Source organism: Pteropus medius, unplaced genomic scaffold (assembly GCF_902729225.1).
Source record: "Pteropus medius unplaced genomic scaffold, Ma_sr-lr_union100, whole genome shotgun sequence".
Lineage (NCBI taxonomy): Eukaryota > Metazoa > Chordata > Mammalia > Chiroptera > Pteropodidae > Pteropus > Pteropus medius.
The window spans coordinates 2,122,995-2,141,743 of NW_024345872.1; the positions used below are offsets into that span (position 1 = coordinate 2,122,995).

The following is an 18,749-nucleotide window of genomic DNA, read 5'->3' on the forward strand; positions in this document are numbered from 1 at the left end:
ATCACATGATATCACTTATATGTGGGATATAAATCTAAAAGCAACAAATGAACAGGACAAACAGAGACTCATGGACATGGACAATGGACTAGTGGTTACCAGAGCGTAGGAGGGGTGGGAGAAGTGGGGAGGTAGATGGGTAAAGGGGGTCAATATAGGGAGGTAGAGGGAGGGTGTATTGGGTAAAGGGGATCAAATATATGGTAGCTGAAGGAAACTGGATTGGATGGTAAACACACAATAGAATATATAGATGTCAAATTATAATGTCCACAATTATAATGAAAATTATAATGTCCAAAATTATAATGTCATTATAATGTCATTACAATGTCATTACAATGTCATTATAATGTCATTACAATGACATTATAATGTCATTACAATGTCATTATAATTGTGGACATTATAATGAAATGACATTGTAATGACATTATAATGTCCAAAATTATAATGAAAATTGTATAATTGTGTTAAACAGTGTTACCACAATAAACTTAATAAAAAAAAACAAAATAAATTAATAAAAAAATATTGATTCTTTCTATCCAAGAATATGGAATACCTTTCCATTTATTTGTATCTTCTTCAATTTCTTTTAATAGGGTCTCATAGTTTTCATCATATAGGTCCTTCACATGTTTCATTAGATTTATTCCCAGGTATTTTGTTCTTTTTGTTGCAATTGAAAAAGGAATTATTTTTTCACTTCTTCTTCTGACACTTCATTATTAGAGTACAGGATCGCTATGGATTTTTGAACGTTGATTTTGTATCCAGAGACTTTACTGTATTTGCTTATTGTTTCTAGTAGTGTTCTTGTGGAGTCTTTAGGGTTTTCTATATAGAGAATCATGTCATCCACAAATAGTGACAGTTTGACTTCTTCATCTCCTATTTGGATGCCTTGTATATCTTTCTTTGCCTGATTGCACTTGCTAGGACCTCCTATGTTATATTGAATAACAGTGGCAATAATGGCAATAATGGACAGCCTCGCCTTGTTCCTGATCTTGGAATAATGGACAGCCTCGCCTTGTTCCTGATCTTGGAATGTTTTAGTTTTTCACGATTAAGTATAATGTTGGCTGAGGGCTTGTCATACATGGCCTTTATTATGTTAAAGTACTTTCCTTCCATACCGATTTTGTTAAGTGTTTTGATCATAAATGGATGCTGTATCTTGTTGACGGCTTTTTCTGCATCTATTGATATGATCATATGATTCTTATTTTTTAATTTGTTTATATGATGTATCACATTAACTGCTTTCCATATGTTGAACCATCCCTGTGCCCCAAGGATGAAACCCACTTGATTGTGGTGTATAATTTTTTAATATGTTGCTGTATTGAGTTTGCTAGTATCTTATTTAGGATTCTTCCATCTGTGTTCATGAGAGATATTGGTCTGTAGATTCTTTTTTTGTGTGTTATACTTATCAGGTTTTGGTATCAGAGTAATATGGGCCTCATAAAATGAGTTGGGATGTATTGCTTCCTCTTTAATTTTTTGGAAGAGTTTGAGGAGAATAGGTATTAAATCTTCTTTGAATGTTTGGTAGAATTCACTGGTGAAGCCATCTGGTCCTGGACTTTGACTCTTGGTGGGTTTTGATGATTGTTTCAATTTCCGTCCTGCTGATTGGTCTATTTAGATTTTCCAGATCTTCTTGATTCAGTTTAGGAAGATTGTATCTTTCTAAGTACTGGTCCATTTCTTCTAGGGTATTAAATTTGTTATTATATACTTTTTCATAGTATTCTTGCATGGTCCTTTGTATTTCTGAGATGTCTGTTGTAATTTCTCCTCTTTCCTTTCTGATTTTGTTTATTTGTGTCCTTTCTCTTTTTTTCTTTAGCCAGAGGATTTTCAATTTTATCAACCTTCTCAAAGAACCAGCTCTTTGTTGTATTTATTTTTTCTATTGTGTTTTTGTTTTCAATTTCATTTATTTCTGCTCTAACTTCGATTATTTCTTTCCTTCTGCTGACTTTAGGCTTCATTTGTTCTTCCTTTTCTAATTTTTTAAGATGAAGTGTTAGGTTGTTTATTTGGGCTTGTTCTTGTTTTTGGAGATAGGCCTGTAATTATATGAACTTTCTTCTTATGACCACTTTTGCTGTATCCCAAAAATTTTGATATGTTGTACTATCATTTTCATTCATTTCTATGTATCTCTTGATCTCTCTTTTTATTTCTTCTCTGACCTAGTTATTCTTTAGTAGCATGTTGTTTAATCTCCATGTATTTGTGGTACTTCCTGATTTCTTTTTGCAGTTGATCTCTAGTTTCAAACCATTACGATCAGGGAATATGGTAGGTATAATTTCAACCCTCCTATATTTGTTGAGGCTATCTCTGTGTCCTAGTATGTGGTCGATTCTTGAGAATGTTCCATGTACACTAAAGAAGAATGTATAAGCAACTGTTTTGGGATGGAACACTCTGTAAATGTCATTTATATCCAGTTGATCTAATGTGTCCTTTAAGATTGTTATTTCCTTATTAATTTTCTGTTTGGATGATCTGTCCATAACCAACAATGAGGTATTTAGGTCCCCTATTATGATAGTTTTTTTTGTCTGTTTTTCTCTTTAGTTCTGTTAGTAAATGCTTTATGTATTTCGGAGCTCCCTGATTGGGAGCATAGATATTAATGTCTTCATAGATATTATGTCTTCTTCGTGCATGATTCACTTTATCATTATGAAGTGTCCCTCAATATCTTTTTTTACCTTTTTTCTGAAGTCTATTTCATCTGATAATTAGTATTACTACTCCCGCTTTTCTCTGCATGCCATTTGCTTGAAATATCATTTTCCACGCTTTTACCTTGAGTCTATATTTGTCTTTGGAGCTGTGATGTGTCTCTTGGAGGCAGCCTATGGTTGGGTTTTGTTTTTTGATCCATTCTGCAACTCTGACTTTTTATTGGTGAGTTCAGTCCATTTCCATTTAGGGTGATTATTGAAATATAAGGTCTTCTTATAGCTATTTTATCTTTTGCTCTCTGGTAACTCAGTGTTTCCATTGCTTCCTTGTCCTTGTGTCTCTGTTTTCTTTATTTTGGTTGGCTTTTGTGGGTTTCCCCTCTGCTTCTTTTTGTTTTGTGTTATATACATCAGTTCTGAATCTTTGGTGTATGGTTACCATTATGAATATGTAAAGTATAGTTATATATATACAGTCATCCATTTTCTTCTGCGTGTGCCTTATTTTTATTCCCCTTTGCAAACTGAGACCTTTGAATCCTCCACTTTTTAGTCATTGTTATTTCAATTTGTCCCTATGTATGCTGAACGTTCATTAATATCTTGCTATAGCAATTCTCTTATTATTATTTAAGCTTATAATGCTCTATTCTTTGTAACGATTGCACTCCTCTGCTTCTGTTTGCCTGATAGTCACTTTACTCCTAATCATGTATTTTTTTTTTTTTTGTCATTTTGTGTTAGATGAGCGGACCCCTTTCAGTATTTCCTTTACTGCAGGCCCCATAGTGGAGAATTCCTTCAATTTTTGTATGTCTGGGAAGGTCTTAATTTCTCCTTCATATCTAAAAGAGAGCTTAACTGGATATATTATTGTAGGCTGATAGTTCCTTTCACTTAGTAGTTTAAATATTTGATTTCATTCCTTTCTGGCTTGTAAGGTTTTCGCTAACAAGTCCGACGATAATCTAATGGGTTTTCCTTTATAAGTAACCATTTTCTTCTCCCCGGCTGCCCTGATAATTCTATCTTTGTCATTGATTTTGATAACTTTAATACAATATGTCTTGGTGAAGGCCTTTTTGGGTTGAGATAATTGTGTGTTCTGTTGACTTCTTGAATTCCAAGCTCCAGCTCATTCCTTAGATTTGGGGAATTCTCATCCACTCCTTGTCTGAAAATCCTTTCTAGTCCCTGCTCCTTTTCCTCACCTTCGGTAATGCCCATTATTCTTATGTTTCCACTCCTGATGGTATCAACTATTTCTTGAATTTCTCTTTCATTATTTTTCATTCTTTGGTTTCTCTCTTCTTCCTTCTGATGCATTTCTAGATTTCTTTCTTTGATATTACTGATTCTTTCCTCCATTTGGTACTGTATTTCCCAAGCTTGCTAATTCATTTTTCAACTCTTGCAGTTTGTTCGTTTGTTTGTTTTTATCTCCAGAAGATGTATTCTGTTCTTTTTGAGGATTTCAATCTCTCTGCTCTGCTCCTCTAATTGTTTTTTTCAATTCTTGAAATTGTTGATTTGACTCGTTTTAGAACTCATTGAGTTTTTTTCTGAAGTACCGTCCTGAACTCTGTCATTTAAGTCCCATACTTCTATGTCTGTAAGCTTATTTTCTGGAGATTTTTCTTCCTTTCTGAGATACCTTGCCACCTTGGTTGTTCATGGTGTTTAATGAACTATTTCTCCACCTGGGCATTAATGGAAGTGTATTCTGCTGTTTTTTCAGAAAGATGATTTATTATGTAAAGTTCTCTCTTTAGCTTGCTGCAAAGAAGGTGCTTTTCTTTTGGTTTTTAGTAGGTAGCATCTAAGCTTCTTGTTCCCTGATTTATATAAAGCTTAAATAATGCTTTTTTGATTTTCTTATAGATATTTAATCATACTCGTTACTCTCAGTTTCAGTCCTTGTCCGTCTCAGCGACAGTCTCAGCAGTATTTGCTCAAATTCCCCTGGTGCTCCAAGTTGTTCGGTCTCGGAGGGGATGGGGGAGGGGCCCTCTGGGTTGGAGGTGAAATTCGGGTGATCTTAGTTTTTTTTGCAGCGGCAGGCGGTAAAGAATGCTATTTGTTTCTCTCGGTCTATGCACTTCTCTGCTTTCTGCCCTGATGACTGTGCCCTCCTGCCGGCTGCATAGGTCACGGTACTTCCAGGCAGGGCTGTTTAGGGAAGTCGCCGCACTTTCACCCCTCTCTGTCCTCCTGCAGAGAACTCTGAAGCCTGTAAGAGGCAGCTTCTTTATTTCTCCCAGTCCACCGCTCGACACATGGGGTTCTGACTTGTGGTAACTCCCATGTGCAGATCGCACACTCTGACGTGCTGGTGTGCAGTTTGGATGTTTTTTGTTCAGTTTTAGATGATCAGCTTATTGTTGTTTCAAGGAGAGAGATCTGAGGACCTCTCTCACTCCACCATGTTTCCCAGAATTCCCTGAATCAACATTGTTAAAATGACCTTATTACCTAAAACATTAAACAGATTTAATGCAATCTCCATCAAAAGCCCATCGGCACTTTTTAAAGGATTAGAACAAAAAAAATCATTGGATTTGTATAGAAGCAAAAAAGATCCCGAATTGCCAAAGCAACAAACAGGACAAACAGAGACTCATGGACGTGGACAGTAGACTAGTGGTTACCAGAGGGGGGAGAGGTGGGGGGGAGGGTAGATAGGAGTTTAAGGTCAATAATGGTGACAGAAAGAAATCTAACTATTGGAGTTGAACACACAATGCAATGTGTATATATGCCTTACTGTTGAATTGTACCATTGAAACTTTCATTAACCAATGTAATCATAATAATAAAAAAAAAACTACCAAAAAAAAAGAGAGAAAATATGTTGCTGTATTCTGTTTGCTAGTACCTTATGTAGGATTTTTTTGCATCTGGCTTATGACAGATATTGTCTGTAGTTTTCTTTACCAGGTTTTGGTATCAGGGTAATATTGGATTCATAAAATGAGTTCGGAAGTATTGTCTCCTCTTTGATTTTTTTGGAAGAGTTTGAGGAGAATAGGGATTAAATCTTTGAATGTTTGGTAGAATTTACTGGTGAAGCCATCTGGTCCTGGACTTTTACTTTTTGGTAGGTTTTTGATGATTGTTTCAATTTCCATACTGCTGATAGTTTATTTAGATTTTCCAGTTCTTGATTCAGTTTAGGAAGGTTTATTTTTTTAAGTGTTTGTCCATTTCTTCTAGATTATTATATTTGGTGTTATATACTTTTTGTAGTATTCTTGTATGATCCTTTGTATTTATGTTTTCTATTGTTTTTTTTTTTCAGTTTCTTTAATTTGTTCTGATTTTGATTATCTCTTTTTTTTAATACTGATTTTAGGGCTCATTTGTTCTTCCTTTTCTAGTTTTTTAAGATGAAGCGTTAGGTTGTTTATTTGGCTTCATTCTTATTTTTTGAGAAAGGCCTGTAATGATATGAACTTTCCTTTTATGACCACTTTCGCCATGTCCCAATAGTTTTGATATGTTGTACTATCATTATTTGTTGGTATGTATTTCTTGATCTCTCTTTTTATTTCTTCTCTGACCCAGTTATTCTTCAGTAGCACGTTGTTTAATCTCCATGTATATGTGGATCTTCCCACTTTTCTTATAGTTGATCTCTAGTTACAAAGCATTATGGTCAGAGAATATGGTTGGTATGATTTCAACCCTCTTATATTTGTTGAGGCTATCTCTGTGTCCCAGTATGTGGTCAATCCCTGAGAATGTTCCATGTGCACTAGATGAATGTATAAACAGCTGTTTTGGGGTGAAAGGCTCTGACAATGTCAATTCTGTCCAGTTGGTCTAATGTGTCATTTAAGGATGTTATTTCCTTATTAATTTTCTGTTTGGATGATCTTTCCATATCTGACAGTGGGGTATTTAGGTCCCGTATTGTGATAGTGTTTAGGTCTGTTTCTCTCTTTAGTTCTGTTAATAATTGCCTTATATATTTCATGGCTCCCTAATTGGAAGCATAGATATTACTAAGTGTTATATCTTCTTAGTGTATGATTCCCTTTATCAGTAGGAAGTGTTTCTCAGGATCTCTTTTTACTTTTTTTATTTTGAAGTCTATTTAATCAGATATTAGTCCTGCTACTTCTACTTTTTTTCTGAATGCCATTTGCTTGAAATATCATTTTCCACCCTTTCACTTTGAGTCTTTGGAACTAGATATGTCTCCTGGAGGCAGAAAATGGTTGGGTTTTGTTTTTTGCCCCAATCTGCAACTGTGCGCCTTTTTATTGGTAAGATCAGTCCATTTACATTTAGGGTGATTATTGAAATATGAGGTTTTCATATAGTTATTTACTCTTTTGCTTTCTGGTAGCTCACTGTTTCCATTGCTTCCTTGTCCTTGCATTTCTTTTTGTTTTTCTTTTTTTAAATTTGGTTGGCTTTTGTGGATTTTCCCTCTGGTCCTTCTTGTTCTATGTTATATACTTCAGCTCTGAATTTTTGTCGTATGGTTACCATTACAAATATGTAAAGGATAGTTGTGTATGTGTATGTATATATACACATATACACACATATGTATGTGTATGGATATATACACATATACACACATATATATAGTTGTGTGTGTGTATGTGTGTATATATATATATACATACACACACAACTATATATATAGTGGTCCATTTTCTTCTTGTGGTCCATTTTCTTCTTGTATATATATGTATATATATATACATATATGTGTGTGTGTATGTATGTGTGTGTGTGTGTGTATACATATTTATATATATATATGTATATATATATATATTTATATATATATATATAATATGTGTGTGATTGGATCCGGTTACACTATTCTCACGATTGATGCGGCAATCACCCGTTCATGGCGCAGGTTGGTTGGATCATATGCTGTTATGGTTGTTGATGCTCAGTTTGATACAGCCCGGACGTTCGTTGCGCAGCGCGATAACCAGTTTTATTTCTTGTCTCGTTTAAGGATTATTGTAATACTCTGTTCTTAATAAGGGTTGAACTACTCTGCTTCTATCTGTCTACTAGTCACTTTACTCCTAATTATGTATTTTTTTTTGTCATTTTGTTATAGGTGAGCTGACCCTTTTCAGTATTTCCTGTATTGCTGGCCTCATAGTGGAGAATTCCCTCAATTTTTGTATATCTGGAAAGGTCTTTATTTCTCCTTCATATCTAAAAGAGAACTTTGCTGCATACACTGTTCTTGGCTCATAATTCCTTTCATTTAATAGCTTGAATATTTTATTCTACTCCTTTCTTGCTTGTAAGTTTTGTGCTGACAATTCCGAAGATAATCTAATGGGTTTTTCTTTATAGGTTACTGTCTTCTTATCCCTGGCTACCCTAATAATTCTTTCTTTGTCCTTGATTTTTGATAACTTTAATACAATGTGTCTTGGTGAAGGCCTTTTTGGGTTGAGATAATTGGGCATTCTGTTGTCTTCTTGAATTCCAACCTCCAGTTCTTTCCTTAGATTTGGGAAATTCTAGTCAACTTTTGAAAATGTTTTCTGATCCCTGCTCCTTTTCCTCCCCTTACGAGAATGCCGATTATTCTTATGTTTCCTTTTCTGATGGTATCAGCTAGTTCTTTTATTTCTCTTTTATTATTTTCATTCTTCGGTTTCTCTCTTCTTCTGAATTATTTCTAGATGTCTGTCTTCGATATCACTGAACCTCTCTTCCATTTGGTCAACTCTATTTCCCAAGCTTGCTATTTCAATCGTCATCTCTTTCAGTGTGTTATTCATCTCCAGAAGTTCTATTTGGTTCTTTTTGAGAGTTTCAGTCTTCTTGCGAAAAAATTTATTCTGCTGATCTAGTTTTTTTTTTCAATTCCTGAAATTATTAATATGAATTATTTTATTATTTTGGATCTCTGTGATTTCTTTTCAGAAGTACCATCCTGAATTCTCTGTCATTTGAGTTGTATATTTCTATGTCTTTAAGCTCATTTTCTGGAGATTTTTCTCTTTGTTTCTGAGCCGCCTTGTCACCTTGGTTGTTCATAGTGTTTAATGGACAGTTTTTTCCTGGGCATTAATGGAAGTGTATTCCGCTTTTTTTTCCCCCCCAGAAATATTTATTATATAAAGGTCTCTCCTTAGCCTGTTGCTAAGAAGGTTATTTTCTTTTGGTTTCCAGTAGGTGGTGTCTAAGCCTCTTGGATCCCTGCTTTATATAAATCCTTAATAATGGCTTTTTTTTTCCTTATAAATATTCAATCACATCCGCTACCCTCAGTCTCAGTCCCTGTCAGTGTTAAGGACAGTTTCCGTATCGTTTACTCAGATTCCCCTGGGGCTTCGCGGTGTTCAGTCTTGGAGGATATGGAATGATGTGCCCTCTGGGTTGGAGGATGGGAGCTCTCACTCTTGCCTCCCATTTTGTAACCGCGGCAAGTAATAATCAAGTGTTGCTTCTCTGCTATCCATGCTTCTCTGCTTTCTGCCCTGATCCCTGGGCACTGCTGCTTTGTAGAGCTTACAGATTTCTCAGCAAGGCTGTTCAGGTAATCCACCGCACCTTCTCTCTTCCACGTCCTCCTGCAGGGATCTCCGGCTGCTGGAGACAGCTTCTTTGTTTCTCCCAGTCTATTGCCCAACTCCTACCATTCTGACCTGTAGTAGCTTTTATTCACAGATCCCTCGCTCAGACATGCTTGTGTGCAGGTTGGATGTTTTTGTTGTGTTTTAGGTGTTCAGCTTATTGTTATTTCAAGAGGAGAGTTCTGGGGACATCTCTCTGTCTTCCATGCTTCTGCCGTCACTCTCACTAGGTAACTTTTTAACTGGACATGTATATGAGGGTTAGGGCTATATACAACTAAGTGTATGAGGCTATTGAAAAACACAACAACAACCACCCTGAGTTGGTGATAACCTTGAAGGGAGGTGATGAGGGTCATAGTTTAAAAAACCTCATGTGTTTTTATTTAGTGACTTGCTCTTGTGATTACTTCATGGTTTTTTCCTTGTGAAATGTTATATAGCCAGTTCTGACAGTCAGACATCACTGTGTTAAATCTTCTGTGTCCCTTGGAACACAGAAAGCCATGCCCACTAAGAGAGATGGATTGGTTGAATGGCATGTGCATGTCTGTTCTCCCCACCAGACTATACATTTCTTGAGTGCACTAACTCTATCTTTAAAATCTATTGTGAGGCATATGATTAGTATTCAAAAATGCTTAGAAAATTGAATAGGGCTGATGAGAATTAATCATTTGCTGGAACTCTGTCATCGATGAGTAATTTTTGATAGACATGTAGCTGCTTTGTTTATTCTTAGCTTTGTTGATGATTCCTTGCAGGCAGAGTAGAGTAGTAGAAAGAGTGGCTTGGGAGACAGGAAGCATTTGTGCCTGTTCAGGCTCAGCTGAGTGACCTTGGACATATTTCTTCAGACCTAATGATCTCTAAATTCTCTACAATTCTGCTCTGTGAGTGAAGTAGGCCATTTTTACTGGAAGATAGCGCAGGATACAGGAGGTAACTCAATTAATCAGTTTGGCCAATATTATGCCATACAGTCATTCTAACATTTTCTTCTACTGATGTGGCTGATTTACTTTCTTGACTTAGACAGAAAACATTTATTTTGGTCTTGAACTTTGACTTTGGAATGAGAATCATATAATGAAAGTTGTTACTCAGATTATTGTAGGCATAAATGCGTACTGTTGTATTGGACTATTCAGGTGTCAAAGAGTTAATAATATTAATACTATTTTATTAATGCTACTTAATTAATTTAATTAATGCTAATAAGAGTATCATATATTGAATGCTATGTGCCACAAATTATGCCAAATGTTAGATAGTAATTCTCATTTAAATCTGTGATGTAGGTAATATCATCTATGATGTAGGTAATATCATTAACCCTATTATACAGATAAGGAAACTGATGCTCAATCAGGGTAAACAGCATTCCCAAGGTCATATGTTTTGAACTCTTAGCTACTATGTGCTAGTGGAGGTTAATAATTTTTAAAAATAAAAAAATGAGATTAACCAGCAGGTGATATCAACATGGCTTCAATTAATAGGAGTAGATATAGTACTAGATATCATTTATTGACTATTTATTGTGCATCAGGCACTGTTCTAAGTAATATACATGTATTCTTTCATTTAATTCTCACTGTAACTCTGTGAAATAGACTCCATTATCATTCTCATTTACAGATGAAGAAACTGAGATTTGGAGATTAAATGATTTATTCAGGGAAACACATCTAATATGTGGCTGACTCCAAAGTCTATGTTCTTTCTAACACCCCAGGCTGCCTATAAATAACAAGGTTACTTTTACAATTATCTCCTTTACTTTCTGCTCTCATATTGAGTGATATTTATAAGCTAGATGCTTTAGATCCTCTCTGTGCTCCAGCCACCTTTGTCTAGGCCCTTATATCTCCCTCCATACTATGCAATCTCTACCTGAGATGAAGGATCAGATAAGAGAAGGAGTAAATGGAGTATCTTATTGCTGATTTTCTATAATCTCAACACAAACACTTATCAGTGTTGCTGAGACAATATTGCTAGCTCATCTGTGAGATCAATTTTAATTTGGAGCCATCTGCCACTGACAAATGAGTAATTATGGCAGAGCCCAGAGGGGTGGGCCATGGGGAGAAGGTTGGCTTAGACTCTTTCCGCCTGCCTGAACTGATGCAAGTGACCAAGAAAGAAAATTACTTGGGTGGACTGTTGATTCAGAGGCCAGCATCTCTATCTCCTTGTTGCTCAAATCCTTAGATTCAAGTGAACAAGGAGGGTTGAATTTGAGGTCATGTAGCTTGTCTGGTAGCAAAAGAGAGGCCATTGCCATCAAGGCTAGGCAGAAGGAGGTAATCTGTGAACTGGGCCAGCTTGCTCTCAAGCCTCTACCTCTCACTGTACTGGTGGTGCCTTGTGATGAGTGCTACTTGTCAGCTGGTCTCTCTACACAATATTACAGGCTAAGTCAAACCAACGGAGTGAAGCTGAAAATAATAGTCATTGACCTCTGTCCAGCATTTAATTTATTTTCAAAAGACTTGACATATTTTTATCTTATTTCTTCCTTACAACAGACCCTGGGTTAGGTAGGTACAGGTATTGTTAGCTTCATTTTACAGATGAGGAAATTGACTGTAGGGTGATTCTATAACTGGACATCTGTAAAGGATCTTATGGCTTGCCCAGATCACCCCGTCAGTTACAAGCTGGCTATCACCTCAAACTCTGAGTTAGAGCCTATATTTCTGTCTTTTAAACCAGTAGTTTTCTGGCTATGCTTGCTCTTCAAGGGCCAAGCAAGTATGGGAGTATGTGTGTATGAACAAGTGGGGCTTTGGGTCCCAACCTGCTCTTAAACTAGGGAAGCTCTTCCTGGATCTGTTTGTCTGTTTTACATCTGGGCAGGATTTCATTTAATAAAGGACCCTGCTACTGAAAATGTTTGAAAACCACTTGTCTAGATTAGTATTTTTCATGGATAGTGTAGTGGGTTGAATTGTGTCCCCTCAAGAGCTATGTTCAAGTCTTAAATTTGTGACCTAATTTGGAAAAAGGGTCTTTGCAGACATAATCAAGTTAAAATAAGATCACCCCAGATTAGAGTGGGCTCTAAATCAAATGACTGGTATCTGTATAAGAAAAAAGAGAGGAAGATTTAGATACAAAGACATAGAGGAGAACTCTATGTGATGACAGAGGTGGGGAATGAAGTGATGTGGTTGCAAGCCAAGGCATGGAACAGATTCTCTCTTAGAGCCTCCAGAAGGAATCAGCCCTGCCAACACCTTTATTTTGGACTTCTGGCTTCCTGAACTATGAGAGAATACATTTCTTTTATTTTAAGCCACCCATTTTATGGTAATTTGTATGGCAGATATATGAAACAAATACAGAGAGGTATATTGACTCCTACCTAGAAATGGGTGAGGTGGGCTTATTAAAATGCTTATTCCAGGCTCAACCCCCAAGATTCTGATTCTGTAGATATGTAATAGGGCTCAGGAATGTGCATTTTAACAAGTTCTCCATAGACACAAAGATTGACCTTTGAGCTTATTATGACCACACACAAATACAAGTCTCTTCTGGATTATTGCTGGATTTGTTCTCCCTGCTGACGATGCTCCTCTAGTGGTTCCCAAAGTCAGTGGGCTGAGGGGGTAGATTTGATCGACAAAAAATAGGCTGATGTTAAAACTTCTGCAGTCCAAAAATTTTGAATTCTAAAAATTATTTAAGAGTGTTTATTCCAAGAAATCACAAATCCCTTAGGTTGCCAGAATCTGCCCCTAAGGAAACAGGCTGTAGTGGTTAGGGAGTGGATGCTGCCAAGAGGATCAGATTTCTGGAGCAGCATGAAGACTACAGAATAACACATACACACACACACGAGTCAACAGAATAACACCACACACACACACACACACACACACACACACACACACACACACACACAAGCTTCTACTTGTTGGTCTGGGTGAATTCTATCCGACAGAGCATCACCATTTTTACTTTAAGATTTTGTTCCTATTAAAAATACAGGTCTCCAAGTGAGTTTTGATACTTGAAGCCAGTGTTAACCATTTATGCCTGGCCTCTACTCTTTATCTGAGAGCAGTTTCGATGGGGTAGAAGAGGGAGAAGAGCACAATGGGCTAGGGTAAGGATGGAGCAGAGGGGGTTTTGCTGCCAGCCTAAAGCCAAACTCCATGCCCAGTAAAACCAAAGAGGGCACTAGTTTATATACCCAGGATTTCTGGAGGGAGGTTAGTCATGCTCAATCCCTTGGAGAAATGGAGGAGGGCCTCTGTGAAAAAGGACAGGTGTTTGGAATTTGTTTGTGGGAGGAGTGCCTTCCTGATAGTAGCCCACCTATCTGGATCCAACGTCATTTAGGAGTCCTGTGTTTGCTCACATCCCTGATGCTGCTCTCAAGTAAACAAATCTCATTTCTATTTCCCAGAAATGCAGAGCTCCTGCACTGTGGCAGTCTGTTGTTATAGTTACTGACATATGACTTATCACAGTGATTGTCAGAGCAATGGTAGAAAATGAAATTTAGCAGGGGCTGGTGATGGGGGTTCAGAGAGAGAGGAGAAAGGGAAAAGAAGGCTGCTGAAGATACTTGGGGATGGAGCTGATGGTTTTGTGGGTTTGTACATATGGTATGATATTCGAATATAGTTAAAGAAGGTCTTATACTGGCAGTGTGTCTAAAAGGATCTTGGTAAATGACAGCTTGTCCAAAATAGCTTCACCCAGGTTTCATTTGCCTGATATTCCACCATTAGTGATTCATTTCTGTGAGTTAAACACTAACTTTCTCCAGGGAAGGTTATGCCTTAGATTGTATTTTAATTTAAGTTTACCTGGTACTGTTTTCCCTCAGGTTTTGCCAGAACACTGAGGAAAGATGGGAGAAATGGGGACCATCAAATAAGGACTTGGCCTACTTTCAAAACTCTGATAGGGCTGGTATTGCTAGCTCCCTCTATAAACCTCCCCTGTGCTCTCCTCTCTTTCAAAACAGTTATGAAGCCAAATGGAAGTGAATATGAAAGTTTGGGATTTCTTTTACAATTAGTTAGCCATGTGGATTTCTGGGAGATACGCTTAATTCCTTCATGTTCATCAGTATTTATATATTACCCATTATATACTAGGCACTGGGTTAGGTATTGATAGGGAAATATGGAAACAGTTGGGCATTAGATTATGCCACACATTTAAGGAACGATCTTGTTACAGAGACCAGATATTTATTTATAGAAGTAAGGCTGACCAATAGTATATAGTAGTGAGTGATTGCTGTCAAGTGAAGGGCTATAAAATCTCAGAGGTTGGTGAGATCATCATGCTATACAGTGTAGCTGGGTAAGCCTTAGTTCAGATTGGCACATTATATCACTCAGACATTTAACAGGGCTCTGGGGAAATGGGGCACAGAACAAATCAGTTTTGATGGGGATGGTGATGTGGACTGAGTAGAGAACACGTTCACACCTCCCTGCTTTGCTATTCATCCATATGATGAATCCTTTCCAGAGAGCTTGTTCATACTCCACAGTTCTATCCCATCTTGGAACTCCTGTGCTGTGAATTCTAAGACTTACTCAGATTGTTAGGAAAGCAGTACAGCCTAGTAGTTAAGAAGGTGGATTTAGGAGCTAACCTCCTGTGTTTCACAGCTAAGCTCTGACATTTATTGTGATCTTGGATAATTGACTTAAACATCTTGTGACTCGATTTTTCTCATTGGTAGAATGGGGATGGTAACAAAAGTGTCTATCTAAAAGAGTTGCTGGGAAGATTAAATGAGGTAAGCCATGTAAGATGCTTAGTACAAGGCTGGTTGCATACTATTCATTCATAAATTAAGTATTTATTGAGTGCATGTGGTGTCTTAGGTACTTTCCCAGTGCTAGGATACAGCAGTGAAGTAGAGAGACAAGGTCTCTTCTCTTTTGGTGCTATGTTAAATGCTGATGGGGAAGAAGGGGATTCAGGTTCTTTACCTAAGGAACTTTTAATCTAATGTCTTGTTTTCTGCTCTATCAATTCTAACTCTTAGTCTGTGAGTGATCTTAGCTTATTTTCATTCCTTTTTGTTTAACTAGGCAAGTATTAAATTTATGAAATCCCTTTAAATCCAGCCTTGGTCATATCCCATAAGATTTGATGTTGAATGTTTTCATTATCAATATTTTCTAAGCACTTTGCAATTTTGGTTTTTATTTGTACTATTTCTACTTTTTAATGTATTGTGGTACTCCATGTTTGTGACTCTGTTTTTACTTTGTCCCTACTATGTGCCCAATGCTATGCTCTGAAGGAAGAGAGACAACGAAAAGACCTGTTTGACTTGAGGCATTTAAAATGGACTAGGGGAGACAGGCTGGAAAAAACTGTTAATGAAGAGTATTGAGTGCTAGGCTTTATGGGTTGGTTTCTCTTCTAATGAGGTGACATTGTAATCATTGAAAGGATGCACAAGAATGATAGAATTGTTACACTATTTGGGAAGTATAAGCCTGTATCATTGTTTGAATATCTTGAGAGAGGGAAAGAGGTTAGAGGCAGAGAGTTCAGTTAGAAGATTTTCACGTTAGTCTAGGACATTTGTTCTCACACCTGAGTGTGCATAAGAATCCCCTGAAGGGCTTGTTAAGACACAGCTTGCTGGGCCCTACCCCCCAGTTTCTAATTCAGTTGGTGGTAGGGCCTGAGAATTTTCATTTGCATTTTAACAAGTTCCCCTGATGATGTTAACGCTGCTGGCATAGGGACCACATTTTGAGAACCACTCATCTAGGAGAGAGATGATGAGAACCAGAGGCAGAGTGATGGGAGCTGGGCTAGAGAGGAGAAAGTATGCAAAAGATATTAGGAAGGAAGAAACCACAGGGTTTGGGGATTGGACTTGGAGGCAAGGTTGAAGAAGGACATAAAGATGACTCCAGCGTATGAAACCTAGGTGCTTCAGAGGATAGGGGAATCACCGAAGCAGAAACTCTAACATCTAGGGGTGGAATGCAGTAACATAATAGGTACTAGAAAAATATGTCAGCATTGTGGCACTCATGTTAAAGGTCTCTTGTCTTTCTTTAGGAGAGAGGATGGTGAGAAGAAGAAAGCCCAATTCTGTGTTTGGTTTCGCCTTTTCTAGAATGTAACCTTTGAGTAGAGGCCAAAAATAAGGATAGAGAGCAGGGGGGAGTAGCAGAAGCTTGAATATTCTGGAAATAGAGAGCATACTTTAGGATTATTAAGTATTGAATATACATATGCAAATACAAATAAAGAAAAGGCAAATAAGTAAAACTTAGCATGGGATCATGCAGGGTAGTTCTAGGATACCATCTGAGATCACTGATGCTATTCCTGAGAGATGAGGGTTGCTATGACAGGGCTTCTCAACTCTAGCCTACTTAACCTTTCCAGTTTCAAGGCTTCTGAACCTGGTGCCCTATTGTCCTTGGCTATTTCCCAACATGTAGGGACTTCTCTTACCTGCTTCTCTCCACTGGGCCGCCTGTAGCTGAGCAGAAGCTCCACAGCACTCACTACTTCTTTGCGGATGGCATAGAGCAAGGCATCGCCTACATACACACTGTGGTTTAGCAGTAGCTCCATGATCTCCAGATTCTCATTCTCAATAGCAATGAGCAGGGCACTCCGGCCCAGAGGATCCATGCAGTTGATGTTGACATTGTAGTAGATCTCAGCCTCCTGTAGGGCCTGCTTCACAGTAGCGTAGTCCCCTTTCTCTACAGCATTGAGGAAGGCCTTCTCCTCTGCAGAGAGCTCCGTCTCAGCTCTCACGATTTGCAGGGGGATGCGGTCTCTGTATGGTGAGTAGTTGACCTTTTTGTAGTACAATTGGGCCATGGTTCATAGCAATATAGAAACCTGAGTGAGGAGAGAGAGGGAGACCAAAGATATTCTTAGATGGCTGAAGGTCTCAAATGGCCAGTTATGAGGCAGCCTAGTTGAGGGGTTGGAAAATCTCAAACTGTTTTAATGTCATAATCTTTTTCTTCTTTCAAAGGAGTATAGCAGAAAAAGCCCAGGCTTTAGGACCAGGAAGGCCTGGGTTCAAATTCTGCCTCTACCATTTTTGTGACCTGGGATAAGTTACTCAAGCCAAGCCCTCTGCTTAGTTTATTATTATTAAGGTTATCAATATTAATAATATTCATAGCAGCTATCATTAGTGACTGCTCACTATATACCAGAACCTGTGCTCAAGACTAATTCCTATTGTGAGAGTGAAATAAGATAATACATTATTAAAGCAACTGGCTCAAGGTACACCTCCTGAGACATGGCACAAGCTAGTTCTTTCCTTCTCTTCTGGTGTCAGAAAATACTCATGATAATACTTCTGATCAGTGATGCAAAGTTGAGCTCATCTTTGGCCAATTTCCTTTGGGCTCTGGGCTTATGGGCTTATGCTGATTTTCAGGATTACATTTGCAGCTGCCCCAGATGTGGATTCTGGATTGCAATCCCATGTTAGTGCTAACTACAACCTCGTTTCTTGCTGCTGCTCACTGGAGAAGGGGTATTGACTCCAAAAGGCCAAAGCCAACTGCAAAAGATAAGCATACACCCCCCTCTTCTGGCTCACGAGTTTTTCCTCTACCATTCCAAATTAAGATGCTGACAGAACTGAGAATCTGATTCAAATCTGAGAAGTGAATGGTCCGTTTTATATGTATCACATCTAAAACCAGATTTTCATAATTGATTTTAAAGTAAAACCTATTATCGAGTTCATAATAGGTGAACGACATGTCACTTCCTCAGAGCAATCCTCAGTAACTACCCTCCATAAAAGTAGTTTCTTCAAATTCGTCTCTCCATTGTACCATTTTCTCTTCCTTCTTAATGCTTATCACAATTTTTAATTACATATTTCTTTGTCTTACTGGGTAATCATCCACTCTGTCCAACTAGCCTGAAAGCTCAAGTGCAGAGATTGCATCTGTCCTGTTTGTCCAGCATCTATACCTATCCAAGTTCCTGGCACTCCGTGGATGTTGATATATATTTGATGAACAAATGAGTAAACCTTCTATGATAGTCTCTCATCTCTCTCCATCCCATCCTAAGTTCTAGCCATATTGAGCTAAGTTCTCTGAATTGCTGTCCTATGACTTTGTCTTTGCACATGGCTTCATTCTACTCTCTCCACTAAACAAAATCCTTCTTGGCTTCAGTACCTCACTCACAGGTCCCTTTCTCTGTGAAGCCTTCCCCCAATACCTTCGGAAAGTTAGCCAATCTTCCTATGAGTTATCTACAGACACATGAATCACAATTTTTTTTAATGTCACCCAACTACATGTTTGTCTTCCTGCCCCTAGGGTAGGAATACCTTGATTTCTGTCTTTCCAGCACTCACACAGGGTCTGGAAAATGATGGGTGCTTAATAAGTGGATATTTAATGAGCAAATACAATCTAGCTGAGGAGGGTTGGCAAGGCCATAGAATGGAGTACTA

The 18,749-nt window shown here is 37.8% G+C and overlaps 1 protein-coding gene across 1 annotated transcript in view; it reads right to left on the reverse strand.

Moving 5' to 3' along the window:
• Positions 1–17,157, reverse strand: part of TRPC5 (transient receptor potential cation channel subfamily C member 5) — a 178,250-nt gene extending 161,093 nt beyond the window's left edge. Inside the window, exon 1 of the mRNA XM_039874758.1 lies at positions 16,754–17,157. Within this exon, the coding sequence (XP_039730692.1) occupies positions 16,754–17,131 (378 nt within the window). The 5' untranslated portion in view covers positions 17,132–17,157. The remainder of the gene's footprint in view (positions 1–16,753) is intronic.
• Positions 17,158–18,749: the final 1,592 nt, after the last annotated feature.